This window comes from Cavia porcellus, unplaced genomic scaffold (assembly GCF_034190915.1).
Source record: "Cavia porcellus strain 051 isolate PalLab524CR breed Dunkin Hartley unplaced genomic scaffold, mCavPor4.1 scaffold_5, whole genome shotgun sequence".
In the NCBI taxonomy this organism is placed as follows: Eukaryota; Metazoa; Chordata; class Mammalia; order Rodentia; family Caviidae; genus Cavia; species Cavia porcellus.
In genome coordinates, this window is record NW_026947488.1 from 9782821 (window position 1) to 9810211 (window position 27391).

Sequence of the window (27391 nt, forward strand, 5' to 3'; positions counted from 1 at the left end):
CCTGCTCTGCGGGTCCTGCCTCAGAGGGGTTCACTTAGTCTCTGTTGGCTGTGGTGGTGGAAACGCTTTGGAGAGTGTTTGATCTCATCACTTTAGTGTGGATGGCAGCCAGCAAACACCCGGCCCCTTTAATAGCTAGGTAAAAGTGCCTTGAGGTTTCATCTCTGAGGGTTGGCAAGTCCAGAGCTCTCAAAGATTCCTCCTAATCCCACAGGGGTAAAGAAATTAGGCCTGGTCTCTCGAGCTGTGTCTCTGGAGCTCTGGTTTCTCTTCCCTGCCTTCCCACACTCTGCTTCCTCTTTATTTCAAACTGCAAGCATCCATTTAGCCCGCTCTTCTGATCAGCACTGAAGGCTTAACTGGCCACTCCTTAGGACGGAGTAGGACTTCGTAGACTGACAAGCACACATATTTGAAAGGGATCCGCAGACATCACCTAAAATGCCTGCAAGAGGCCTGCGAGCTTCGCTTGTCTGGTTTCCTGCTTTCCCGCCCTGTACAATTCACAGGCCGAGCTTCAGCAGCACTTGAAGCTCTTTTATAAATAAGGACACTGCCTGTGACCAAGGGCCAGGCAAACCTGTGCGTGTCATGGGGAGTGTGAGCTCAGGGCTGGCATCCAACCTTGTGCTCATAATCAGCAGGGGCCAGCAGCAGGAATGCCAATCACTGTACACCCCGGCTCCTGAGCAGTCTCTCTGTTCCACGTTCCTCCCCCGAGCTCCAGGGCTGTTCCTGCCCATTCCATACGTCTCCCTAGATATCCAGTGGGCACCTGTGAGCAGTTTTAAAAAGTGCTCCCAAGTTATTTGGCGTGACTCCCTTTGGGGAGCAGGGCTTAATTCCTGTCTTCTTGGCTAGAGGTTGAATTGGTGATTTCTTTTACTAACAGAATATTATGGCTGTGAACGCTGTATGACTTCTGAGTCCAGGTCACAGGAGGTGTTCACACTGGGGAAAACCAGCTGCCGGGAAGAAAGGGCGTTTGCTGAGGCCTCTCCCCAGACCCTGGTACTGAGAAGCTGGGGTCTCCGCTGAAAGCACTGTGGGTGTCCTGTGGGAAGTGGGCACCCTAGCCCCAGTGGAGACTCCAGATGATGCAGCCCCTGGATGGCTGGACTTCAGGTTCCCAAGAGACCCTCTGTCAGCCCTGCCTGGATAAACTGCTCCTGTCTCCCCAAACTTACAGAAACGGGGAGACAATAAATATTTGTTGTTTTAAGCTGCTGAGTTTGGGGGAAATTTATTATGCAGCATTAATTAACAAAGCATCTCCAGTGTGGCATGTCAAAGCTGCACTCCTGATTTTCATTCCGCAGACATCATCTGCTGTTTCCCTATTCAGAAAATAGCAAAAAAATCTCCTCCTCCCTCCCTCCCTTGCTCCTCCTCCTCTTCTTCTTCCTCTCCTCCTCCTTCTCAGGCTAAGTCTTCCTCAGAGCCTGCCTTCCTTTGACAATACATACCTAGGATAAGGGCAATTTAAAAAGGTGTCTAAAGCCTAATCGCGTCTTCGCTCCCCAGTCCATCCCTCCTGTGCCTGGGTGTTGGTGACAGCACCCAGCACTAAGAGTCAGCTCCAGGTACGATTGCCAGCAGGATCCTCTCCGCTATCAGCCAGACGATGTCACATTAATCACTCTGGCGGCTCTTGCTTGATCTGTAGAGGGCTCCTCCTCGCCCTTTCTTCCTTTAGGTCTTTCTCAAAGCAGCATCTTCTCGGTGAGGACTTGTCTGACCCCTAAGCGCTCCCTGCAGTGTGTCTTTCACTTGTTTCTTTCCTCTCTAGAATGGCAGCTCCTTAAAGGGGGAAAATCTGTTGTCTTCTTTCTCTCCTGTTGGGTTTTTAGCGCCTAGAATGATTCTTGACACATAGCAGCTTGTATTTGTCTTCTTTGTCAGGGGAGGTTGAAGCAGGGTCTCACTAGGCAGTATATGCTACCCTTGAACTCACTATGTAGCCCAGGCTGGTCTCGAACTCATTGTGATCCTCCTGCCTCAGCCTCCCGAGTTCTGGGATTACAGATGCATGCTACCATGCCTGGAAATATGGATTTGTTGAACAAACCCATTTTGGTCTTCCTAAGAGCTGTGTTGCTGTGGTAGGTGTCAGGACTGCTGGGAAGACGGTGATGCTTCGGAATGCTCAGAGAACCCAGTGTCGTCGCAGGTGCCCAGGCAGAGTCTGATGGAGAGGAAGCCTGTGGAATCTCTACTGCACTGCACTGCTGCTCTTTCAGCAAAATTTGTTATTTCTGCTTTAACAGAGGCAAGGAAAATAGCAAAATATATTGAAATTGATTTGCATTAAAAAAACTCTTGCATAGTTAGAGCAGTAAATTATAGACACAGGACTCAATATCGGCCATAAATTGAATATTTTAGAGTGAGTAGACTGTTCCTTTGGGATGAAGGTTTATTTCGTAAGCTTTTGTTCAGTACATCATGAGTCTTTTCAGTGAAACGACGTCCTTGCCTGACAGCCAGGCTGTCGCCGAAGAAGCCTTCGGTGAAGCCGGAGATTTTTACTGGGTGTGGTTAACTCAGAAACCGGTTCTCTGAACATACTTCATGCCCAAATAGCTGCTAAGGTCCCCAGCAGCCCTGGTTAATTTCAGAATACCCAAGAAAGCCTGTGTATGTGAGCGAACCTGGGACACACACACACACATACAAGCTCACACACAGGGGTGCGCGTTCTGGCTGTGCTGTAAGCTGCTAAATGGGGAAAAGTCACCGAGACAGGAAGCTCCGTGGTAGCAGGACTGAGGTCAGCAGTTCCTCAGCAGAAGAGGGCCTGGGAGGAAGAGGGGTTGGGGACAGAGGCGCATGACCCCGCCATTCAGATCCTCCCAAAGTTCCTCTTGGAAGTCATTCATTTCCCTAAGTTGGGCAGATTTGTCCAGCCCTCCGTCTGTCAAGAGTGCAGTGAACACAGGCAGCGAAGTCTGCTGGGCCAGGGGACGGCTTGGAGGCTGCCGAGCTCGGGCTGGTGGACTGGCAGGCGGAGCCCCGGGTGTCCAGGCAGTGCCCCTGTTTCCTTCTGCCCGGCAGGCCCGGCTGCACCTGCTGGCTTCCGTCCCGTTGCATCCTCTTGCTCCCCGGCCTGTTAGCCTTAGCCACGACCACCCCTAGCGCATCCTATGTAATAATGATCTGACCGATGCTTCCGGCCAACAGCCAATGAGAAACAAGGGTCATCTTTCCACTAACCAGTGAAGAGCGGGCCTTTCAGCCAATGAGGAAGAGAGGTTCTCTGTAAAATAGCCAATGAGGAAGAGAGGTTCTCAGTACAATAGCCAATGAGGAAGAGAGGCCCTTGGACCGACAGCCAATGAGGAATAGCAACAGATAACAACTGATCAGAGACACAACTGCCCAGAAGATATAATGGCACTAACATCAGAAAAAAGAGAAAGACAGCTGGGCAGAGCAGCACATCCCTGTCATCCCAGCAGTCTGGAGGCCGAGGCAGGAGGATCTTCATAAATTTGAGGCCAGCCTGCAATACATAGTGAGCTCAAAATCAATCTGATGGAGGAGTGGACTTACCTCTTAAAGGCCCTACTACTTAGTACTGTTACAACGCCAGTTTTGGAGGGGCAGACATCTCAACACAGCCATCCTCTCCGGGACAGCTGAGCTTGGTGACGGGGGTGACTGGCCTCCGTGGCTCTGAGCCCTTGGAATGGGGCCGCTCCCCAGGAAGGGCACTGCAGAAGGGCCCCACAAAGGGAAGGCAGGAGCCACGATCTGAAGACCAAGGACTAAACCCTGAAGAACTATTACAGATTTTAAATTTGGACTGGACACTGAAAAAATATCTTGGACATACTGAGTTAATGAATGTCACATTATCAAGTTCAGCTTCTTCTGTTTTCATTTCTTTAGATGTGGCAACTATGCGTGTGAATCCTGCATGCACTGGGCTTGCATTTGGCTTCCACTGGATGGGGCCAAGCTAGGAGCAGGGATGTTTTCTTTAGATTCATGGAGAATTCCTTCCTCTCCTGAAAGTTAAACAAAGCCCTGGGGCTCTAGAAAAATGCACTTTTGGTCTTGGCTGCATCGCGGTGAAAACAGACACTCTCTCCTCATAGCATCTTTACTCCAGAGCAGGCGGCCAGCACCCCAAGCCCTTGGAGGATTAACTGGGACACAGATGACCAGAGAAGATACAGACTCACAGCTGGGCCGAGGGGCGGGGCAGACAGCTGGACAGACAATGATTGCTTTTCAGATTAGTGCTGGGTGGGGGGCTGAGGTGTGTTTGTGCAAGGAACTCCACATCTTGCATGAGCAAATGTGTGTGTGTGTGTGTGCCCGCATTTGTGTGTGGATGGTGGTGAAAATAAAAAATCAGAGGTTCAGCTACACGGAGACCTGGAAGGCAGGCGTGGGGCCAGGGACCATGTTTCTGAGCTCTCAGCCTGAGCCCTGTCTCAGGTCATTCATTAATTCACTATTCATTCACTATTCCTGGTCGTGGCCTCCCCAGCGGGGCCTGTCCCTGCCTCCGTGGAGACGGCCACCGTGCCAGCCTCGGGTCGCAGCACCGGCCCTGCCGGCCTTTGGGGCTGGCTTGGTCCCCCTGCATGGATGTTCCCTGGCACGGCGGGCTGCTAGGCCACATCCTTGGCCGCTCCCTCCCATTCGACGCCAGCTGCAACACCTTTCATTCCCCACGACGACAACGAGGAGGAGGAGGAATGACGCTGGAGGCTGTCGGTGCCCTGTGGGGGCCGAATCGTCCAGGTGCAAACCAGGGCTGGAAGCAGATCGCCATCTACCCTGCCGTCCGTGGTGCTCCGTGCTGGGAAGGAACCACCAAGGAGGTTAAGGGTAGCGGGAGGGAAGGCGGCCCCACCACGGGGGACCCACACGAGCCAGTGCGGCACAAGCCGGTTGGGTCCTGGGGACAGTTTACAGGCAGCGGGCACAGCCAGCGCCAGGGCTCCTGGTGAGCCGTCGAGGGGTGGAGGTGAGCCCCGAGCCTGCAGGGCCAGAGGAGGGAAGTGGGGTGCTGGCTGGCTGGCTAGGAGTGGGGCAGCTCAAGGTGAGGGTCCCTGCACGTTTGCAGACGAGGCGGGTGTCGCAGTTGTCTGATCCTCTGCCTGGGGCCCGAGGGAGAGAAGCGGATGGCACTGAAGGGGGACAGGGGGTTCACACCGAGCTGCCGACCCCTCCCCGTGCCCGTCGCGTGGGGCGCTGGTGCACAGAGAAGCTGCTCCAGGGCAGAGGCCAGGCCGAAGGGTCAGAAGTCCGCGCTTGCACCTTGGTCCCGGGGGGTGGCCTTGCCGAGCCCCGCCGTGGGGACCCCGGGCCGGGGTGACCTGCTGCGGCCCGGGAGCCTGGAGACCCGGCGGCTTCCTTCCCCGGCCCGATGCTCCGCTTCCGGCTTCCGCCGGGCTCCGGCCGCTGGCGCCCCCTGCCGAGGGGGAGCGACGGCTTCGCGGCAGAAGGCACCGAGCAGAAGAGGCCTGGAGCGCTCGGCGCGCACTCACCGTCTACGCGGTAAAGCAGCCCGCGGGTGTGCACCCGTGCCAGAAAGCAGACAGAGGCCCCGGCGCTCTGACCAGAGGCGCTGACCCTGGGAGCCTTTGCGGCGGCTTTGTATTTTCTTCAAGGACCACATGGATTCTCCAGGCAAACTGGGGCCCGGAGGCTGCAGGCGGTCCTGACTGTGAGCAGATTCCACAGTGCTCCTGAGCTAAACGTGGATCACTAGCACCCAGGGCTCTAGTTAAAACACTGACCCCAGAGGGGCAGGGTGGTGCGGGGCTATAATCCTGCACGCTGGGGGCTGAGGCAGAGGGATGGCCCATTGGAGCCAACCTGAGCAACTGAGTGACTTAGTGAGATCTTGCCTCAAAGTTAAGGAAAAAAACACATTAAAAATAAAGGGGCTGAGGATGTAGCTCAGTTAAGGGTTCAATACCACGAGGGGGAAAAAAAATTGGTTCAGTTCAGTAGCTGGGGTAGCTTCGGTTCCAAGATCCTGCCTCTCTGACGAACTCCTAGGTGATGCAGAAGCCTTTGGTTGGGGGCCCACAGCTGGAATTGCACAAGTTTGGAGCTGCTTCTCAAAGTGTGGTCCTCGGTGTGGCCGCGGCACCCACAGCTTCAGGGCCAAACCCTTCCTGGGGCTCCTCCTCAGCCTCCCGAAGTTTGGGGTTGCAGTGAGAAGGCCTGGCTGAGGTGGGAGCCCTGGCTTCCCCACTGGAGGCCCCTCTCCCTCCTTCCTGGAGGCCGCCTGTCACCCGGCCTGGCAGCGCTGGGTTCAGCCAAGACAGGAGGTTTCTCTTCCTATTGAGAGGGTGACAGGCCTCCCTTCACGGTGTGATTGGCAGCTCCCTAATCAGCAGGAGGAGAATGGGAAGCCTTTAGAATGATGTTTGCTCTGTAAATATTTGACATTATCTACCCTGAAAACCTAAAAGAGAGCTTCATTTTTCTTTCTTTTTCGGGGAACACTGCGAGTCACAGAACACCCATAAGTATAATTAGTCTGACAAGGGAGCTTCCCATCCGGGCTGGGGACTTGGCATGTGGGAGCGATCTCGATCTCGGGCCTTTGTCTCAGCCTTTGCCAGGGAGCGGGGCAGCTTTCCGGGCGACACCTACACACAGCCACCTGGCACAGGGCAGGTGCTCCCCGCAGCCCTGGGCTGGGGCTGGAGAAGAAAGGCTTCCAGGCTGCTGGGCACATGAGAGGTGTGGCCTTCCTGCTTCTAACCTGAACCTCTTGTGAGGAGACAGTGCTCAGGGCTTTGAGGGTGTGGGTGTTGGCCCGGGACAGATTGAGGTTTACATTTCTCCTCTGTAAATTACCAGTGGTGTAACTTTAGGTGGGTTACTGGGTCCAGAGGATAATGGGGCCACCTCCTGTCACAGGGCCTCGGAAATCAGTTTTTTTTTTTTTTTAATTGCCCTCTTAGCAGGGCATAGTGGTGCACACCTGTAATTCCAGCACATGGGAGGCTGAGGCAGGAGGATCATTGCTAGTTGGAGACCACCCTGGGCTACAAAATGAGCTCAAGGCTAACCTGAACTCCATGGTGAAACCTTGTCTCAAAAAGAAAAAAGAAAAAAGAAAGAAAACCCCTTCAGGAGCTTTTTCACGCCCCACCCCCAATCCCACAAAGCAATTTCATTGCAACCCGTGCACTGTAAGGGTCAAGCGTTTCCAGAACCTATCTGCGCCTGCCCCAGGTGGAGCTCGCCTGTTTTAGGGAGGGCCGAATAAGACGGATCCTCCCGAGAACCGAGTTGGTGCTCATTGCCGTTTTCCTGCAGATATAACACAGCTGGGGTGCTGCACAGCTCATGTCCTCCGCGCTTCCTGGCCGGTCCAGCCCTGCGGCTGGCGGCTGGCGTGGGTGGGACGGGCTCAGGCAGCACCAGCGACCCCAGGTGTGAGGGGGAGGTCCAGGGTTTGGCCCAGGGTGGGAGACGTCCGGATGGGGGCAGAGTGGGCCGGGAGCAGCTGTCGGCGGTCCCTGGGATCCGGAGGACTGCAGTTTGGCTGGCTGTGGAATGTGCTAGAATGCTGACAGCCAGCAGGGTCTCGGGCAGCCAGGACCTTTGCATCGCCTCTGTTGGGTCACAGGGAGGCCTTAGAAGTCGTGGTTCCAGCATGAAGGTAGCCAGGAAGGCTGGGGGACCACGGCGCTCACCCTTCTGCCCTGGAACATCCTGGTCCTCATTTTCCTGGGAACCCGAAGGGCCTGCTGTGGAGCCTGGGAAGCAGCTGGGGAGGAGCCCAGGTGATTGGGCTGGGGAGGGGAGGAGACGCCAGGTCACAGTGCTTGCGGAAAGATGGCTCAGCCTCCTCTTTTGCTTCCCATAGTTAGACCCTGTCTTAACCACAAAAAGGGCCTGGGTTTAGCCCCCAGTGCTGAAGAATGAACAAAATATAGTGTTGCCCGGGTCGGGGAGTGCATGACTGCAATCCCAGTACTTGGGAGGCCGAGGCAGGAGGATCACACTGGAAGTTCACGGCCAGCCTGGGCTACATACACAGTGAGTTCAAGGCCAGCCTGAAGAACATAGCGAGACCCTATGTCAGAAATCACAGATAACATTTGGCGTGTGATTATTGCCATTATAAATGCTAGGTGCTAATTTTAGCGCAAGTAGGGAAAGTAGGCAAAATTGATTATGATCCTGCAAATAAATTAGAGCACAGAGGTCATTAGCACAGAGGTCATTGGACCCAGGCCTGGAGGGACTTCCACTACTTTAGGGGCAGTGCTGAGGCACCCCCAGAACACTGTCTCTCCCACTCACCCCCAAAACTGTTACTGCGGCCACTTCATTTTAATGGTTTCATTTTGTTTTGGTTTTTATTCTTTTGAGACACGGCCTGGCTATGCACTTCAGGCGGCCAGAACTCACTATGTAGCCCAGGCTGACCCAACTCACAGTGGGCTTCCTGCCTCAGCCTCCCAAGTGCTGGGATTAAAGGCGTGGCTCATTCTGATGATTTCTTAAGGAATCGCTGACCTCTTTCACACATTGTGTTCATGCTACCGTGAGACTGTTTCCCGAAAAGTAGACTCATTCTCAAAAACGTGGACAATACACTGTAAAAACATGGTGATACAAAAAACACAGCAGAAAGGCAGCCCCGTGGAGAGGCTCGCTGCCCTTCTCTGTGTTTTTGTGGCTGGTGTTAGTTTTTGTTCAACCTGGGCTTTGCTTCCTTCATGGCAAGGGTCATGCTCTGTCTTAGGGATTCCCAGAGTGTAGCCCGCGGCCCCGCGTTCAGTAGGTACACAGTAGTTCCTGAGCAAAATTGAGGATGTGACACAAAAAAGTTAAAATTTGATGTTGAGAATTATGAAGATGATATATGCTTATCATAAAATATTTTGCAAGCTCAGAAAATGAATATAAGGCCCGGTGTGGTAGTGCAAACCTGTAATCCCAGCACTTAGGAGGCTGAGGCAGGAGGATTGCTGTGAGTTTGACACCAGCCTGGGCTCTGTTATAGAGTTGGAAGGCAGGCTGAACTGCCTCAAAAAACAAACAAACAAACCACAATGACAAAAACACAACCAAAAAACCATGTAGTAGAATATGAAAATAAATGTGATTCATGATTTCACCACCGGTAGGTCTCACTGTCTGTGTGGTCGCGGGCGCGGTCACCCTGTGTACAGCGCACGTCTCCAGGTGACTCCTGCTACCCAGGGCGACACTGGCCTCCTGAGCACTCCTCACTGTGTGGCCTAGGCAGGCGACAACAAAGCGCTGTGTGTACCCGGCACAGACGCAGCCTCTCTACCGAGCATTTTCCGTGTGGTCAGTGGGATCAGAGGCGGCAGAGCCCATGGCGTGGAGGCTTCCCTGAGTTCCTTTCTTGTCCTCTTGTTTTTTAATAAACATAGGTGACTATTTTTTACATAGATGAATTATTCCCATTTTTAAACAAAGGAAATTTAGGTGCAAGAGTTAAGTAATTTAGGTGCTGACTTCATAAGCACGGAATTGTGTGTGTGTGTGTGTGTGTGTCTGTCTTTTTGAGACAGGATCTCACTTATGCAGTGCAGGCTGGCCTCATTTTATAGCACAGGCTGGTCTCGAACTTGCAGCTATCTTCCTGCCTCAGCCTCCTGAATGCTGGGATTACAGGTGGGCGTCACCAATCCTGGTTAAGCATGGACATTTTTGTGCCTGTGTATTACTCCGTTGCGTAGGCGTACCACAATTTCTTCAATCCATTGCCTATTTTAGAACATTAGCATCTTCCTGGTTTCCCACAGTTCTAACCAAGGTTATGAGGAAACCCTCACAGAATGAATCTCAGTGCACACCTTCAATTCTTTTTAAAAAATTCTTTTAAAAAGAGCAATTAACAAAAGGCATCCCTGATAAATACTATTTAGTCACTTTCTAGAAAGTTCTAATCCACCTTTGCTGCCAGTGGAAGCAATGTCTGTGGTGAGCCTTCTGCAGTTTCTCCCCTAATGGCCACATTTTGTTTTATTTTTGTAAGTGAAAAATGATTTCTTCTGGTTTTATATGTGCATCTTTGGTTATTCCTGCACTTGGCAATTTCTTAAATGTTTACTCACCATTTTACTATATTTGTGTGCTGTTGTATCATGAATTTTGCTAGAATTTTTCTATTTGGGTATTTATTCATTTTTCTTGGAGATACATAACACTGTTTATATGATTAGTTATACCAGCCACCATGAATCATATATTAGCACAAATAATTTCCTGCTATTCGTGACTTTTCACTGTACTTAGTGTTTTCTGTTTATTTATTTTTGACTTTTGGAGTTTTAGTTTCTATTGTTTCTTCTTTTGCATTTAAAGCAAAGGTGATTTAAACCTGGGAATTCAGAGCGTCGGGGATGACTTCCTCCCGAACACTGGCCATCTGCTCGTTTTTCCTCCGGTTATGACTTTGGTTTTACATTTAATTCATTAATTCACTGAAAGCATATTGTATTGCATAATATGGACACTTGATTTTTTGGATTTTCTCCAAAAATGTAAAATTCTACGTTTATAGTGTGCTAGCATCTTATTTAACCCAAGGCCAGCTCGTTTTTTGTTTTGTTTTGTTTTGTTTTACACTGTAGTCTGATCACTCTTGAGCCAGTGCAGCAGGAAGAGCCATGGTAGCTTTATGGTCTGTTTCTGAACGGACAGGGACGTGCCCTCAGCATAATGCTGCTGCTGCTTTATCTCTCTGAAGCCTGCATGTCTACTTCTGAAAAGGCCGTGTGGATGTTCAGTGGACACCTCAGCCCCACTATCTGTCTGCGGTGCTGTTTGTTCATCTTGCTGTACATTTGCAACAGGAAGCACACAGACTGGATGCCTTCTGCACTTGTTTGGAACCCCCCCCCCCCCACTTTGTCCTTCCTGACCCTTCCTGCTCCGGAGTCTTCCCCGCCCATCCCTGGCCTCCCCTGGCAGATTTAGGCTGCGAGTGGGCCGGGAAGTGTAGCACATTTCAGAGGCTGTGAACAGATCTGTAATATCGTTTATTCATTCATCAAATCTTCACCGGACACCTGCCGCAGGACAGATGTTACACTTCTTATGGTGCATGCAAACTAGACTTTGGTTTCTGTCCTGAGCACGCCTGAATGACCCAAATGACACAAAAACCCCATGATTGGGGGCTCAGGGGTTATTAACAGCTGCTATATTTCTGGCTTCAGGCACCTGTCACTCTGCTCTTCGTGTATTTTTGTGGCTGCCGAACCTTTGGACAGGTAGGAAGTGTGGAGAATTAAAGAGTTCTCATCCCATCCACAATGACTAAGCCGGAAGTGTGTGAATACCCCAGCTCCCTCGTCCCTCAAGGGGGTAACTGGGGAAGGTCCCAGGGAGAGTTAGCCCCATTGCCGAGGGTGGAAGTTGATCTTGTGGACTCTGTGTGCGTAGTTACCCTTCCTGTCTCCCTCCTCTGTTTGTCAGCTTCCCCTCACTATTAAGGAAATACCTGAGATCAGTGACTTATAAAGAGAAAGTATTTATTTGAGCACTGCAGTCTCCGGTAGGCAGGACATAGTGTTTTAGGCCTGTGGTGAGCAGAATATCACGATACCTGTGTGCATGTGGTGGTGTGACGAAGCCACTTCATGGCCAGAAGCAAAAAGGAGAGAGAAAGAGACTCAGTCCCACAGCCCCCAGGAAGGTGTTCTCAGTGACCTAAAGGCCTCCCATTGACCAATGACCTAAAGACCTCCCACTGACTAGTGACATAAAGACCTCCCATAGACCAATGACCTGAGGCCTCCCATTAACCGATGACCTAAGATCTTCCATTGACCAATGACCTAAGGACCTCCCATTTACCGATGACCTAAAGACCTCCCAGTGACCGATAATCTGAAGAGCTCCCATTGACCTATGACCTAAAGGCCTCCCATTGATGAGTGGCCTAAAGGCCTCCCATAGACCAATGACCTTAGGGACCCCATTGAACGATGACCTAAGGGCCTCCTATTGACTGATGACCTAATGAAATCCCATTGACCAATGACCTAAAGTCCTTGCATTGACCAATGACCTAAAGACCTCCCATTGACTGATGATCTAAAGGCCTCCCATTGACTGATGACCTAAAGAATTCCCATTGACCAGTGACCTAAAGGCCTCCCATTGACCCGTGAGCTAAAGAATTGCCATTGACCAATGACCTAAAGGCCTCCCATTGATCAATGACCTAAAGACCTTCCATAAACCAATGACCTAAGGGCCTCCCATTGACTGATGACCTGAAGAGCTCCTATTGACCTATGACCTAAAGGCCTCCCATTGATGAGTGGCCTAAAGGCCTCCCATAGACCAATGACCTTAGGGACCCCATTGAACCTGAGGGCCTCCTATTGACTGATGACCTAAAGAAATCCCATTGACCAATGACCTAAAGTCCTTGCATTGACCAATGACCTAAAGACCTCCCATTGACTGATGATCTAAAGGCCTCCCATTGACTGATGACCTAAAGAATTCCCATTGACCAGTGACCTAAAGGCCTCTCATCAACCCATGACCTAAAGGCCTCCCATTGACCCATGACCTAAAGAATTGCCATTGACCAATGACTTAAAGGCCTCCCATTGATCAATGACCTAAAGACCTCCCATAAACCAATGACCTAAGGGCCTCCCATTGACTGATGACCTAAAGACCTCCCTTTTGACGATGACCTAAGTGCCTCCCATTGATCTATGACCTAATGGACTCCCATTGACCGATCACCTAAAGGCCTCCCATTGACCGATAACATAAAGGCCTCACATAGACCAATAACCTAAAGGCCTGCCATTGACCAATGACCTAAGGGTCTCCCAGAGACCAGTGACCTAAAGACCTCCCATTGACGAATGACCTGAAGGCCTCCCATAGACCAGTGACCTAAGGGCCTCCATTGACCGATGACCTAAAGGCCTCCCATTGACCAGTGACCTAACAACCTCTCATAGACCAATGACCTAATGATCTTCCATTGACCAATGACTTAAAGGCCTCCCATTGACCAATGGCCTAAAGACCTCCCAGTGACCAATGACTTAAAGGACCTCCCATTGACCAAGGACCTAAAAAGCTCTCCCATTGACCAGTGACCTTAAGACCTCCCATTGACCATTAACCTGAGATCTTCCCTTGACGAGTGACCTAAGACCTCCCCAAAGACTTTAAAGACTTCAGCACCTCCCAAAGTTCCCCCTGGGCACCAAGCCTAGGCACAAGGGTCTTTATGGGACACTCAAGATCCAAACCATAGTGGCCTTCTAGTCCTCTCTCAGGATTTCCTAGATTCTTCTTACGTGAATCTCATGGCTTGTTTCACAGGAAATCGGTCCAAGACAAATGGAAATCCTGGTGTTGGAGGACTTGGATCTATGACCGGCAAACTCTAGGTTGTGACCCAAATCCGGTTCACTGTTTGTTTTTATAAATAAAGTTTTATAGGAACACACACAATCCATTACTTTAATATCATCTAAGGCTGCTTTGGCTTTACAGTGGCAGAGTTGGGTTGCTTGGTCAGAAACTGATTGGCTTACACAGATGAACAAGACCCTTGGTTTTGAGGAAAATGACAGAGTCTGATTTGCCTCCTTCAGTGGTCACCCCAGCTACTGTATGGAGAGGTGATTAGTGATGGGAGGGCTTGCAGGTGACAGATGGGGGACCAGGTCAGCCCCTGTGGAAGTCTAGGAGAGATAAGGTGAAAAGACTGAAGTTGTTATGTGATGGTTAATCTTGATTGCCAACTTGATTGCATGGAGAAATGCCCAAGAAATTAATAGAATACACTTCTGGGTGTGTCTACGATGATGGACATGTGTGAAAGCCAATGGAGTGGGTCGACCTGTCCTGAAGGTTGAAAGCACCATCCAATTAGCAGGGTCTTGGGTGGAACCAAAGGGGAAGGAGGAGGAAGCCACCAGCACAGGCAGTCTTTCTGCTCCCTCAGGGTCTCTCTGCACGACGACATTTCTACCTCATCACAGACCTCAGAGCAACAGAGCCAGCTGACTATGGCCTGAACTCTCTGAATCCAGCCCATGAACCTTTCCTCCTTCAGTTTCTACTCCCGGGCATTTTGTAACAGTGTCAGAAAGCAGATGAACACAGGCATCATGAAGGTAGGAACAACAGGAGCTGTGGGTGGGTGGCGGGGAGGGGAAGCCAAGGGCTGCGATTCTGTGTGCTTTTGGTCCCTGTAATGCTGCTGTGAGATCCAGGGAGGGCACAGGTTTTATTTTGCCATCTTTTTCTTCTCAGGCTGGTTCTGCTGCTGCTGTGCTTGTGTGGTCCTCACGCTTACTGTGTTCTTTTCCTTTTCTAGTCTTGTAGGCATCACAGAGATGACGTAAGTCAGGACCCAGATTTTAAGAGTTTGACTCACAGTCTTGTCCTCATAGACCATGACTCTCCATTCACTGGTGGGGCCTTGGTATGGTGCATAGTAGGTGCTCAGTAAATATCTGCTACCGAATGACGACCAGGGACTCCTCGACTGGGTCTGATCCGGTCACCCCAGTGCTCTGGCTACTGCATTCCCTGCTCCTACCTGCTCTCTTTCTCTAGCTTGGCCTCTCCCATGTGATGGCTGGATATGAGGTCACAGAAGTGACCGAGAGCTACCAGGTGACACCACAGCCACTGTGATGGGCCTGGGTCTGACACAAGCAAAAGCCACAGAAGCTGTGAGATCATTTCAAGGGGGCACTTCTGTAATCCATGTCTTCTCGCCAGCGTGTGTGTGTGAAACGCCATCCAATTCTCCTAGGACATTAGAGGACACAGGGGTACCATGGGGGGACCTGAGTGTCCAGCAGGGCCACCGCCCCTAGGTGGGGAAGGCTGGCTCATCTCTGCCATGCCTGGCCTCAGTCTCACTGCCTGGAAGATGACTTCATCCATGCCTCGGGCTGTCCGTGGGGGTGCAGGCAGAGGAGGGGCGCTGGCACCTGTGAACCCAGCCCGGATGGAGCAGTCACCCCGAGAGGGTCAGCAGGGGTGCACTGCCGGGGACTCTCCACGGCCGCACCTCCCGCTCCCGCCTCCATCTCGTCTCTCCCCTCTCACATCTGCAAAAACCACACATAGGCAGAAATCAGTCCATCAAATGTCATTACAGATTTATTAAGCCTGATGTAGAAAGACATTTAACATCTCCAGAAAGCATAAAAAGAGCACTTCTATTCAGTCTTGTGCTTTGAAAATCTAAATATATTTTTATCGTATAAATAATTCTTTTCATGTGTTAAGTGCATCTGTGTTTTTTTCTTCTCTCCTTTAATTTTCATTTTGTATTTTTATTTTTTCAGTTGGCCAAAGCGGAAGTCGGCCTTGACTACGATGAAGCATTTGCAAAGCTAATGGTGTCGGGAGGCCTGTCTCTGCTCTGCCGAATCAGCCAGGTCTCAGAAAGGTGGTTCAATATCTGCAGCATTAACACGAGGGGCAGCCTCCAGCAAAATCATAATTGAACACACCCAGGTCCTTAACGTCGGCAGCTGGCTCTCCTGATGTAAATTACGGTAAGGTTTCAGATGGGAACAGACTATTTCCAATAACTGCTCAGTGGAAATAAAGAGAGAGACAGAGAGAGAGAGAGAGAGAGAGAGAGAGAGAGAGAGAGAGAGAGAGAGATTTTCACCATAAAGGAAAGTTACCCGGTTTAAAAATGTAAATAATATAGAAGCCTTTCTGATGGAAATGGGGGGCTCCGTACAACCTCGGCGAGCGCGTTGCTGGTTTGCACAACAGCTCAAAGAAGTCGGTCTATTATTTAGGGCTTTAATTACAGTTCTCAAAGTAGAATGATTTTCTTTTTTAAAAAAACTCTTCAGATGTAAAAAATAATGGCTTTTGTGATATAATTTAAGGGTTTTCTTCAGCTCCATCATCGGAATTTATCTCTAGCGATAAAATCGAATTAAAAACCCTCCTATTGTCAGATAATGTCGACGCGTGAGCATCACACGCATGCGCACATCGCAGCTGCGCCCGCAGTGTCCTGTGCAGCAGACGCTGAGCTAAAATGCTGCTTTTGGCCTGATTTAGGTTACGTGGGGTGTTAGGACCAGATCGTTTGTGATTAGGAGGGATGACAGGCTGGTGGCATCCAGGGACAAAAGCAGGATCACCTGTTCTGAAAAATCCCTTCCTTCTCTGCAAGCCAGAGGGACGTTTCCGGCTGCATTGTCTGTCTGTGGGCAGAGATGACCAGGCAAGAAGCCTTTGGAAATCTGCAAATAGTTCCTGGAGCCCTGAGGACAGTGGCAGGGAGGTGGCCAGGGGATGCGACTGTGGCCAGCCCAGGGAGGAATTTTCTAGATCCGGAGCAGTGGGCACTGATGCCTATCTGTTATGAATCTGTTTGGCCACAGGGTGGTATAATCTTCCTAGCAGAAAAGTTTTTTTTTTTTTCTTTTTTTCCTTTTTCATTGCAAGGACAATTTATAATCATCAAAAACAAGTGAAACATGGTTTTGATTAAAGCAGCCTGTTGGCTCAATAATCTCTGTAATTTTAAAAACATCCTTAATGCAGAGGAACATCGATGTCAGGAATGGCCTGGGGCCCCATTACAGCAGCAACCGAATAAATAAGAAGAATCGTGAGGTCATAAAAACAAAATTAAGCTAATGTTTCAAATTTTGACAATTATGAATTCTTCCTCTAAGAAGACATTAAAAAATTTTTCAGGCACTATTAGATAAAATACAAAGAGAATAATTCTACATGGATAAGTTTGCAGTTTTCCCACGGGTGAAGCATGCCTTGAAAGGAAAATTCTGAATTAGGACGTCGGTTCCTCCCTAGGTCAGCGGTCGGTCGGGACTCATGCAGACAGACAGACGTGGTTCTTAGAATTTCTTTGTAAACTCAGATCTAATTCTTTCATAAGCTATCGAAAGAGAATGATCAGAAAAAAATTACAAGCATATTTTTTTCTTCCTTCTATACAAAAGAATCCCCATTGTGGGCCAGTTTGGTAGGAAACAGAAACAAAGCAAATATAACAAAATCTGTGTTCGTACATGGCGATATAGTTAGTATATACAAATATGTACAGTATAAAAATGCACGGGCGGCCTAGGTTCCAGCCATCCAAGCTGCGGTATCCACAAAGAAAACAGCCTGGGTTCTTTCCTAGTATACAGGCGAATGTCTTATATACAGCATGCAGGCGATAGAAAATTGTTGCCCTTGCTTGCGAACACTCTACAGGTAGGTCGCAGCCTCTGAAGGCGGCTGGTCTGCTTTCCTAAGACAAAAATACATTTGCCTTTCTTCACTAGCAAAGGAGCACTTTCCTTCACGGCGAGGATGAATGTGATTCTTGAAACTCTTGACCTGTTTCTACCACTGCCCTTTAGAAAAGAAACAGACTCAGAAACCCAGAATTAATGCAAGGGGACACAGACATAATGTAAATATGTGGGTGCAGGGTTTCCTAAAAAGTTACAGGAGCTCTGCAGAGCAGGAACTGGTTTTCCCGTAAGGACTGTATCTGATGGGCTGGCTTCCGGATTTTAGAGGGGCTTGGAAGCAGACAGTGCCTGGCTATTTGCAATCAAGCGGAAAGGGATTAGAAGGCTATCCTCAGAGACTATAAGGACATTTGAGAACACTGGGCCAAAGGAGATTTTATTGTTTGCGTTGGTGTTTTTGAATTGTATCCCATATCTTTAGCATGTCAAGGCAGCTGTGTGTCTGCAGTGTTTATCAGAGTGCAGGATGGGTGCAGTCTGTCCTGTTCAGATGTGTTAAATTTTGAGCACTTTAAAAACGTACACACACATTCATAATTCCTGACCGTTATGGGAGTCATGTTGGAGGTGAATGCGTCACTGCCCTGGTTGTCACGTTTGAACTCTAAGTGTGTGATTGCTCAGTCTGTAAATATTAGCTATTGCCTGGGGGATGATATCCAAATACAGGTTTCAGGTTCAAGATAATTCAGTGGACACACAGAAATTTATTTTCTGAAGGGATTGGACAGAGTGCTTAGCTTTTTTTTTAAGCAATACACTTCTTCAACTGTACCAACATCTCCCATCTGGGGATCCTACCAAAGCGTCACCACTTGTACTTCCAAAAGCTGTTTTAAGCAAATAAACATGACACAACAGGCTGCATTTGATCTTTCTCAGGCAAACCGCATTGTCCAAGGCCCCAATGACAATCCTTTGGCTATCGATAATATCATTTGTTGGCCGCAGTGTACCAGGAGCAGGGTATCAATTCTCCGGGAGTCGTTTTACTCGGGATCTATTTTTCCAAAGGAAACGGACAGCGTCCTGTTGTTGACACAGCGCTGCATCTGGTACTAGCATTTTAAAACAGTCCTATTCTAATCCATAAAACATTTCTAGTTTCCCCTGAAGCTTTGGGCTGCCTTGCGCATGAATAATTTTTGGAGAAACACCCCCCACGGCCGTTCGCCCATTGTTCCTAACTATGGGAAGATTAACTAGGCCTGGAAACTGCAGCAGGGCCGCCGCCTCTGAATCTGTCACCGGAAACCAAAGGGGATGAGTGGCTTTTCCTTTGGATGAAGAGGTAAAATTCCACGGCAGAAATTCTAAAGATGATTCACAAGTTTCAAAACGTGGAACGCTTCCGGCAATGGAAACCCCTCTCTCTGTCTGGGTGGGGTGTGTGTGTGGAAATTTGTGTTTCTCTTTCCAGTTCCATCTTTGCCTAAAAGTGTTTCATAGATATTTTGAGAAAGTGCCACATCGAGGAAGGCAGAAGATGAAATTAGCATTTTAATATCTCACAGAGGGGACAAAATCAACTGAAAGTTCACTTTTGATTTTTTTTTCTGCCTAATGCATCTTCAAAATAAATGTTACTTTTATTATTATTATTATCATCTTTTATCAGTACCGGGGATCGAACCGCGACCGCCTGCTTGCAAGGCAGGTGCTTATGCCGCTGAGCTAAATCCCCAGCCCCACTTTTATTATTCTTCAGCAGCACATAAGGGTGGCCTTCGGTGTATTCCCTTATTGTTATTTTAGCATCCATCCAAGCACCACTATTCTGGTTGCGGAGAATAAAGAGGGCTGATGTGAAGTGACAGTCTCCATGTCTTTTTAAAAACAAAAACGTTTAGTAAGTTAAGGGACGGAAGCACCGGAGAAAAGGGCTGAGCACAGTCAGATGATCTGGAAAGTGACAAATGGAAAAGCAACATTTCGAGTCCCTGGGGAGACCTGTAATCTTTGGATTTACCGTGAGAAATTTTAGAAAATCAAAGCCTCCTACCACTGCATTCCCCGTAGGCCTCGGAGAACAGCGGTAGAATTCCCGTGTGTGTGTGTGTGTGTGTGTGTGTGTGTGTGTGTGTGTGTGTGAGTGTGACCTGCACTCCTTGTCACTACATAGCCAGAGTTGCACAAATGCTTCCCAAACATATCTCACTGCATTTGTTTTCTGCATTTTAACTAAGCTCAGAGGCTTTTGCTTATAAAATCTCGCCTCTTAACTATGCAAGCATCGTATACTAAGCAGGCATATTTTGGGGGTGTTTAAAAAAAATCTATTTGTGGCGTGAAAGAAATTCAATGGGGACTGTCTGGGCTATCCCAATTTATTCCATGATTATATTCTGTTTTTAGGCCTTGACCTATTTTTTAAGCTATTTCCTCTCTGGTTGCTTTTCAAGGGAAAACCCTTTATTCTGGAATTCTTGGATTTTGACCCCCATGTCAACTCTGGGCCCAGTTGTCTGGGTATCGCTACGTGGGGGAGCGGCTATCCACAGGAGGAGGGCCAGGAGGTCATGCGGGTGGGTGTCACCGGGCCATTTCCTTGTACCTAGAACAGCGCCACACATGCTGAGGAGGGTGCCCAAGACCTCCTGAGTGAATCGGTGGAATAAACTGTGTCTCTCGTGCCTTTTGCTTTCAGTGTTTTTAACATGCTGTATATTTGGTAGGTTTGCTGTACTAAAGAATGCGGCCAACTACATAAAATTTAAATATTTGTAGCTAATTTTTGTAATGGCCATTTCAATTTAGTTGGCCGGTAGCCTTGGTGGGCAGCGGGGAAAGTGAAGCAAAGGCCATCTGCAAAGTCTGCAGTGGCCCTAACCACCGAGGATGTGGGCGTGGTGGAAACACTTGAGGGTGATTTGCATGTTATTTGCATGGCATTTTCCTTCCCCTTCCTCGAGTTCCAACTTTTCCTAACTACTACTGTTATTCAGAAAAAGGAAGGAAGTGGTATGAAAGAGGATTCAAACTGTTCTCCCGAGAGCATGCTGTTTAGCTTCTCTTTCCAGGAAGACGTTTCTAGAAGCCCCGCAGGTTTTGCCAAATGAAGACAGGCCTGGTCTCTAGAAATACACCGAGAGCTGTTTGCATCTCGCGGCGCCAGCCCAGATCTTGCTTTCTAAGGAGAACATTAGCAGCTGTCCCTCAGCGGTGACGAGCACAGTTGCCAAGTGAGGATGCAGGAGTCTTACCAAATTTATCAATATTTTTGTCTCTCGCCTCCCACCCTACCCCATCAGCGAAATCGCACTAGCAAAATCGTATAGATTATTCGTGGAAGCAGATGATTCATTATTTTTTCTTTTCTTAGAAGGGAAATAATTTCCAAGGAGCTTAGAATTACTCGGTTTCCCCCTAGCTGAAGCACGAGCTCGAATTTGCTTTTGGATGCTTGCGGCAGGATCTGAATGATGCCACTTTATCTGATCACCCTGGGTGGGAGCAGGCAATTTTCAACAACTTGGGGAACCTCAATTCTACTACGCTGATGTTCCCCTAATAGAATTTTGCTGTCGAAGGATGGCGCTCGGCACCGTCCACCTCTGAGTCGCACCCCAGCCACACACCGTCCCTTTCCAGTTGAGTTCCATTCATTTCTGGTTGAATAGGTTACGCAAAGACAGAGCTCACTGTTCTCAATTCACTTTATGATCCTCCCATCATAAAAAATAATATCAGCACCTTGCTTTTCATGTCAGAGCTACATTTGAGCCGCTCTTCCCTGTGCCCATGAGTATATCCCATAAAAGCTGCCCCGCTGTACTGTTGCTATTTTTCCTTGTGGGTGATTGATTGATGGATGACACTTCAATGAAGCTATTCCGACTGCCATCTCAATCCGATGATGTGAGGGGTATATTTTCTGTCCATGCCTCATTACTTCAGAATGACATTCCTGGAACTTCATTTACTTTTTTCCTCCTTCCCTGAAGCGCCATATTTTTTCCCATCTAGGTTATGCATGCCATAAAAAAAGCAATTTGCCATTATATGTGGCATAAGGGCAACACTTTCCCTAGGAGGTAAATAAGAAGTTTTTTTTTTTTTTTTTTTTTTTTTAAATCCCAATGTTGAATTTAGGGATCATGTTAAAATTTCCAAAATAATTCCAACAGGCAGTTTTTAGGAGAAATAGTGAAGAGGTTATATTTGGTTTCATTTTGTCAGTGTTGAGTATTTTTTTTTGATAACTAGTAATTAAAGCAATGACACACAATATTTCATGTGTTTCTGAATCACCTGGCTCCCAGGATTGCGCCTGGACTAGATGAAATATTTTACCTATAGCTGAGTAGCATTTTACAACACTATTCAGACTTATTTATCCTTTGAGAATAAGGAAATTCATTGTTTAAATGCAATGATGGATTTATCTATTTTAGGCTGTTTTCCATTGTATAGAAAATGCTCAACTAGAATAAATAGATCTACCCCTGCATTTCCAAACCATGTACTAGGTGTGCAAGACTTTTAATATTAAAGCATGCTCTTAGCTTTTCCACGTTGACTTAGGACCTGATTTTAATCTGCGTAATACAGTATTCCCGTTAATAATAACGTATAATTAAGACATCCGTTAAAAATCCATAACGTTAATTTAATGGAGAAAATCTAATACAGTTCTATTGGAATTTTTACGTTAAATTAACTTTAACGGGCTTTTAATGGATGTCTTAATTAGATCTCATTATTAACGGGAATATTCCACAAATTAAAATTGGGCCCTTAAAGTTTTAATGAAAAAAGTTGCAGGAACACATTTAAATGGACACCCTATTTCATGCTTTCTGTTGGTTCTACAGTCAAACTGTGTTTCTGAGTTCATAAACAACAGGTCCTGTAGGAAGAGATTACCAGAAAAGGCTGCTGCTGAATTTTCCACCCCGAAATGATCTCATCTTCTGTCTCTCTCTCAGACTCGACATCTCACCACTTCTTCCTGTTTCCAGGTCTGGTGTGACAGTGGTGCATGCTTAAATCTACATGTTTAAACCAATCGAGATAAGATGAGGATAAAGATGCCTACCACTGTATGGGAAAATGTCTTTGGCAGCAACACAGTTAAGTCTAACTATCTGAACAACTTTCACAGAAGATGAACATTGTTCAGAGGTTTTCTTGGCTCCAACTCTGGTTTAACTTAATAATTCTTCTACTTTGCAGTGATTAATGGCTCCCTAGTGCAGGGGCAGTACTGGGCAATCCAGGTGCAACTGTAATTGTTACACTGAACAGAAACATTTCCTTTAGACAAACGTTCCCAGAGGGGTTATAAATAGGAAATGGACATTACCATGAAGAGTAAGCTTCCAAGTGTCTACATCAAGAGCAGCCCACTTGGACATTAAACTATGAAGACTCATACCCCCCTCCCTTTCCTGTTATAAACTGACAAAATAAGTACATCGACGTTCCCAGTCATTATTTTTCTTCAGTGGCACTTTGTTTTCTTGTGACAGTGAAAGGGAGACCGTGGAGACGAGGCAGCCCCATTGCAGTTTATCAGCGAGTCTAATATCGTCCATAAGCAGGGAAGTGGAGATCAATACTTCATTACCAAATTGTGAGCGAAGTTGAAGAGAAATGGCCGGGGTGACGTTTGTTTTGGGCAGTCTTCTTGGAGCAGGGCGTCAGGAGGGGGTCAGGAGTTCAATGTCAGAAGCCAGGATGCACGGAGAAGGGCTCAGCGTGAGGGATCCGGGCTGGAAAGCTGAGGCTAAGGCATTGGTCCTGCGATGGGAATCAGAACAACAGAAAAAGATGCGTTATTTCCTGGTGTGTGGCCAGGCGGCCATGCCTCCAGGCAGTCAAGCTGTCCACTGGTACCACTTCACCTAACTGAGTGGAGCCATCGCTAAACCTACTCAAGGGTTTGGTACAGAGCTTCAGTTTTACAAGATTAAAAATTTTGGAGGTGGACAAAGTTTGTTTGAACTGGGTCTCACTGTGTATGTCAGGCTGGCCTTGAACTCATTGAATTTGCAGTGATCCTTTTGCCTCAGCCTCCCAAGCGCTGGGATTACAGGGCACATACCACCACGTCCAGCATGGAGATGGACAATATTTTTGCCTGCAGAGCAATGTGAATGGATTTTTTTTTTTTTTTTTTTTTTTTGAGACAGAGTCTAGCTGTGCAGTTCAGGCTGGCCTTGAGCTCACTTTGTAGTCTAGGCTGGTCTCAAACTCGCAATGATCGTCCTGCCTCAGCCACCCTAGTGCTGGGATTACAGACAGGCGTGAGCCACCACGCCCGGCAGCCATGTGAATGTGTATACTTTACACTGAAAGATACCCTTAAAATAGTTAAGATGGCAAATTTCATTTTATGTATATTTTATCATAATGAAAAATAAAAAAAATACCCAGAGGCGGTGTACACACCTGTAATCTCAACAGTCTGGGAGGTTGAGGCAGGAGGATCACAATTTTGAGCTCAGCTTGGGGAATTTGATGACGTGAGATACTGTCACAAAATAAAAATCCGTGTGGGGACGCATGGTTGTAATCCCAGTACTTGTAACAAAAGGGGGTCACCCTGTGAGCTGGAGTTCAAGGTCAGTTTGAACCACGCAGGGAGATCCTGTTTTAAGACCAAAAACCAAAACCAAAAAAAAAAAAAAAAAAAAAAAAAAGTGGGAAGGGGATGTAGTTTAGTGTTAAGACCCGGGATTTGAGACAGGAGATCAGGGAGTGGCCAAAAAAATTATAAGATCTCAGACCCATGGTGGAACAAGTCCCAACGCTCCCCGCCCCCAGCAGTATGTACTTCTCGCGAGAACTCGAGCTGGTTTTCAATAGGACGCCTGGCCCTGACGTCACAGAGGCTGGGCTCTTAGCACCGCCCCGCAGGACCCGTATGTAGACGTCCTGGCTTTCCTGGCGATTGGGTCAGCGGGGGACACGCGGACGCCGAGAAGTTGACCGCGTGGTTTCCTGCCGGCAGCCTCCCTTGTGTCCTGCAGCGCACCCTTCGGTCTTGCTTTTTCCTCCCTTACTTTAAGGGCCCAGGCTCGCTCTGCACAGCTGGCTCTTCCCTCTCCCCTAGTACAATCTTCAAATAAACTTTGCCACTGCCTTTCTGCTCACTTCATCCGACTCTTCGCTTGAGATGAGAAGAACCTGGGCACCAGCTCCAGAGTGAGATAGGAGCCCCCAAACCCGGTAAGGGTGGCAGGTTCAATCCCCGGTATCACCACCACCACCACAAAACATACCTACACACGCAAAAGGAGTATGGTTTTTTCAATTATAAAGCATCTTGAAAAATAAAATTTAATCTTTGGCTTTCCGTCTAGACATCCTACTCGTAGCTGCTGTACCCCTTTCTAGTCCTTTTTTTCTCTTCTGTTTTTGTTAAGAATATATAGTTGTGCATGTTGGTGGCTGTGGTGTATCATACGATGACTTGGTTGTGTTTTTCAGTGGAAAACATCTAAACAATAGCGCAATCATAGTCTGCTAAACACACACGATCCTAGTCTGCTAAACCATTCTTACAAATATTTCATTTTATTCTAATTTTATTTAATAATACATAACACCGTGATGAGTATCTTCATATTTAAAACTTTTTAATACGTAGGATGTTCTCAGAGTTTTCAAATCTGGAGTTCCTGAATCAAAAGACATGAATACTTTTGTGCTATTTAAAAACTAGCGTGGCGATCCTTCCCTGCTAAAATCTTGCTGTTGAATTACTGCGTGAGTGTTGGGTTTCCATCAGCTTGATCCGAGTGGAGTTCCTTGTTTACATCTTGTTACACAGTGGTAGTGTTCATGTTAGTGAGAGAAACCACGTTGGATCTAAATATAACTAATCTTTTTGGGAAAGAAGTTTACAAATTTCTAGTAGAAAAACAAAAATCATACATTTGATGAGTGTAGAGAAATTATACACAAAGCGATCAGAATAGACATTTTAAAAAATATATGACTAATACTAGCAATCAGTATTATTATATACCTGAATTATTATATACTGAATTCTAGGTACATTATAGGTATGTGCATGACTTGTGGTTCTCTTTTTTCTTTTTCCTTAAGTATTTGGGATCAAACCAGCCTTTCATGGCTAAGTTAGGGCAAAGTTTGTTCTGCGGAGGGGGACAAGGAGGAGAAGGAAATTATATCATATATCTTTACTTCTTTTTATTTTATTCTGAGATGGGGGTCTTATTAAATTATCTAGGCTGGCTATGCAGTTGGCACCCTCCTGACTCAGCCTCCCCAGTAACTGGGATCATAAATATGTGCTACTGGGGCCAGTTTCCCTTATTTTTTTTTTTTTTCAGTTTTTTTTTTTTTTAAATTAGTATGCGTTAGCAGAACCTAGTGTTGCATTTGTGGTGTGAAGTTGGTGCATGTACATAACATACCTAGATTCTTTTAACCCGTTTCCCTCCCCTCCCTCCTGTCTCCATCCTTTATCACTTTCTCATTTAAAAAAGGTCTATTAGCTATGTTGATTTTGTTCTTTATTAATATTTTGTTTTTTTCATATAACAGAAACCGTGTGATATTTAAGCTGAGTATCTGATTTGTTTCCCTTACTATTACACATGCTTGCAAATGTTTCTACTGGAGAGATTGAGGCAGGAGGATCTCAAGAGAGCGGCCAGCCTGGCCTGGGCAGCTTAGTAACTTAGCAAGAACTGTCTCAAAATAAAAACACAGAGGGGCAGGTAGTGCCCGTCAGGAGCTGAGCACCCTGGGCACTGTCGGAGAAGGCAGGCTCAAACAGTTTGGTGACTTGTTGCAGGCCACCAGCCAGTGAGAGGCAGAGATGGCTCCTGATTCCGGCCTGCCCATGCTCAAGCCTCGAGGGGTGCAGGTGCACCGGGGTCCTGGCTCCTGATCCCCGGCTGCACCATGGAGGCCGCAGTCCTTCGGAACCTGATCTCTGCCTTGAAGCTCCAGGCCTGCCTGATGGACGCCCAGCTTCTATGGCTGGATTTGTCTTAGGGCAAACTTTGTCCTGGGGAAGGGGAGATGGAGTGAAGAAAGTTCTATCACAGATCCACGATCCACAGTAGCACACTGGACTCTGAGAAGTCCTTTGGTGACACCCAACCACGCTGACCTGGGAGGGTCGCCCCTGAACATGGTGCTCATCGGATCCATCTGCTAAGTTTTCCTCTCTATAAAGCACTGGCAAATGTACTTGAACATTGCTTTCTGGAAAATAGCTTTGTGATGGATTCTTGTGCAAAAACAAAGGAGACTGTTCAGGCTCTTAAGATCTCTGTCTATGATTTTGTTACTTTCTTGTGGTTTTCTGGCTTTTGGGGCCTCAGGGTGCAAGGCTCCCGAGGTTTACTCTGTGCCGACCTTGGCTTTGCCTGGTGTCCGCTGCAAGGGACAAAGAGGTTTACATCCTCCAGCTGGCACACGGAGGATGCTGTCTGATGTTCTGGTCTCTGTGGGTACCACATCTGCTGCCTGTGATGGTTCAGATCTCAGGGTGTCGAACATCAGCACTGGTAATGATTTAGAGGCTTCTCCCAGAATCCCTGTGTGTGGTGACTCAGCTGTTAGGTTATTTCTCCTTGATTAGTTCCTCTATCCTACGACAAGTGGGGGAGGTAATGACAGATTTGGAAGGTTAGTGCTCCTGGCAAAGAGAAGGATTTCATTCGAAGCCCGTCTGGGGAAATAGACTGCTTTTTTTGTGTTGTTGTTGCTGTTGTTGTTGTTACTGGAGATGAAACCCAGGATGTGATACATGCTAAGCAAATGCTTACCACTTATCTGCATGCCCAGGGTTTTAAAACAGGGTCTGGCTAAGTTGCCCAGGCCAGCCGTGAAGTTGTGATCCTCCTGCTTTAACCCTGAGCAGCTGGGAGGTGTGGCTTGTGTCTAAATGTCTGTCCAAGCCTCACATGCTCATGGATGGGTTTTTCTGGGGGCTGCTGGATCATGGGTGTGTGATGCTGCGATCAGAGCGTGTGAAAGCTAAATGGGTCGGGCATAGTTCTGAGAGTGAATAACAGGAGCCTACCCTGGGTGTGGGTGGCACCCATCCCTACGGTTGTCGTCTGGATGACATATAAAGGAAGAGAGGAAAGGCAGGCTTGCTGCCTGCTGCCTCCTGCCTGGTCTGCCGTGGACTG

General features: G+C 47.8%; 1 protein-coding gene and 1 long non-coding RNA gene across 3 annotated transcripts in view; one reads left to right on the plus strand and one right to left on the minus strand.

Moving 5' to 3' along the window:
• The first annotated feature begins 4675 nt into the window (after positions 1-4675).
• Positions 4676-15644, plus strand: LOC134475962 (uncharacterized). The gene is made up of 3 exons (XR_010047311.1): positions 4676-5514; positions 13958-14129; positions 15318-15644. It is a non-coding gene; the product is annotated as an uncharacterized LOC134475962 (long non-coding RNA).
• Tshz2 (teashirt zinc finger homeobox 2) overlaps positions 15104-27391 on the minus strand; it is a 416873-nt gene continuing 404585 nt past the window's right edge. For both annotated transcript variants that reach the window (XM_013145665.2, XM_013145663.2), the window contains exon 3: positions 15104-23012. In XM_013145665.2, coding sequence (XP_013001119.1) covers positions 23011-23012 — 2 coding nt within the window. In that variant the 3' untranslated portion in view covers positions 15104-23010. The remainder of the gene's footprint in view (positions 23013-27391) is intronic.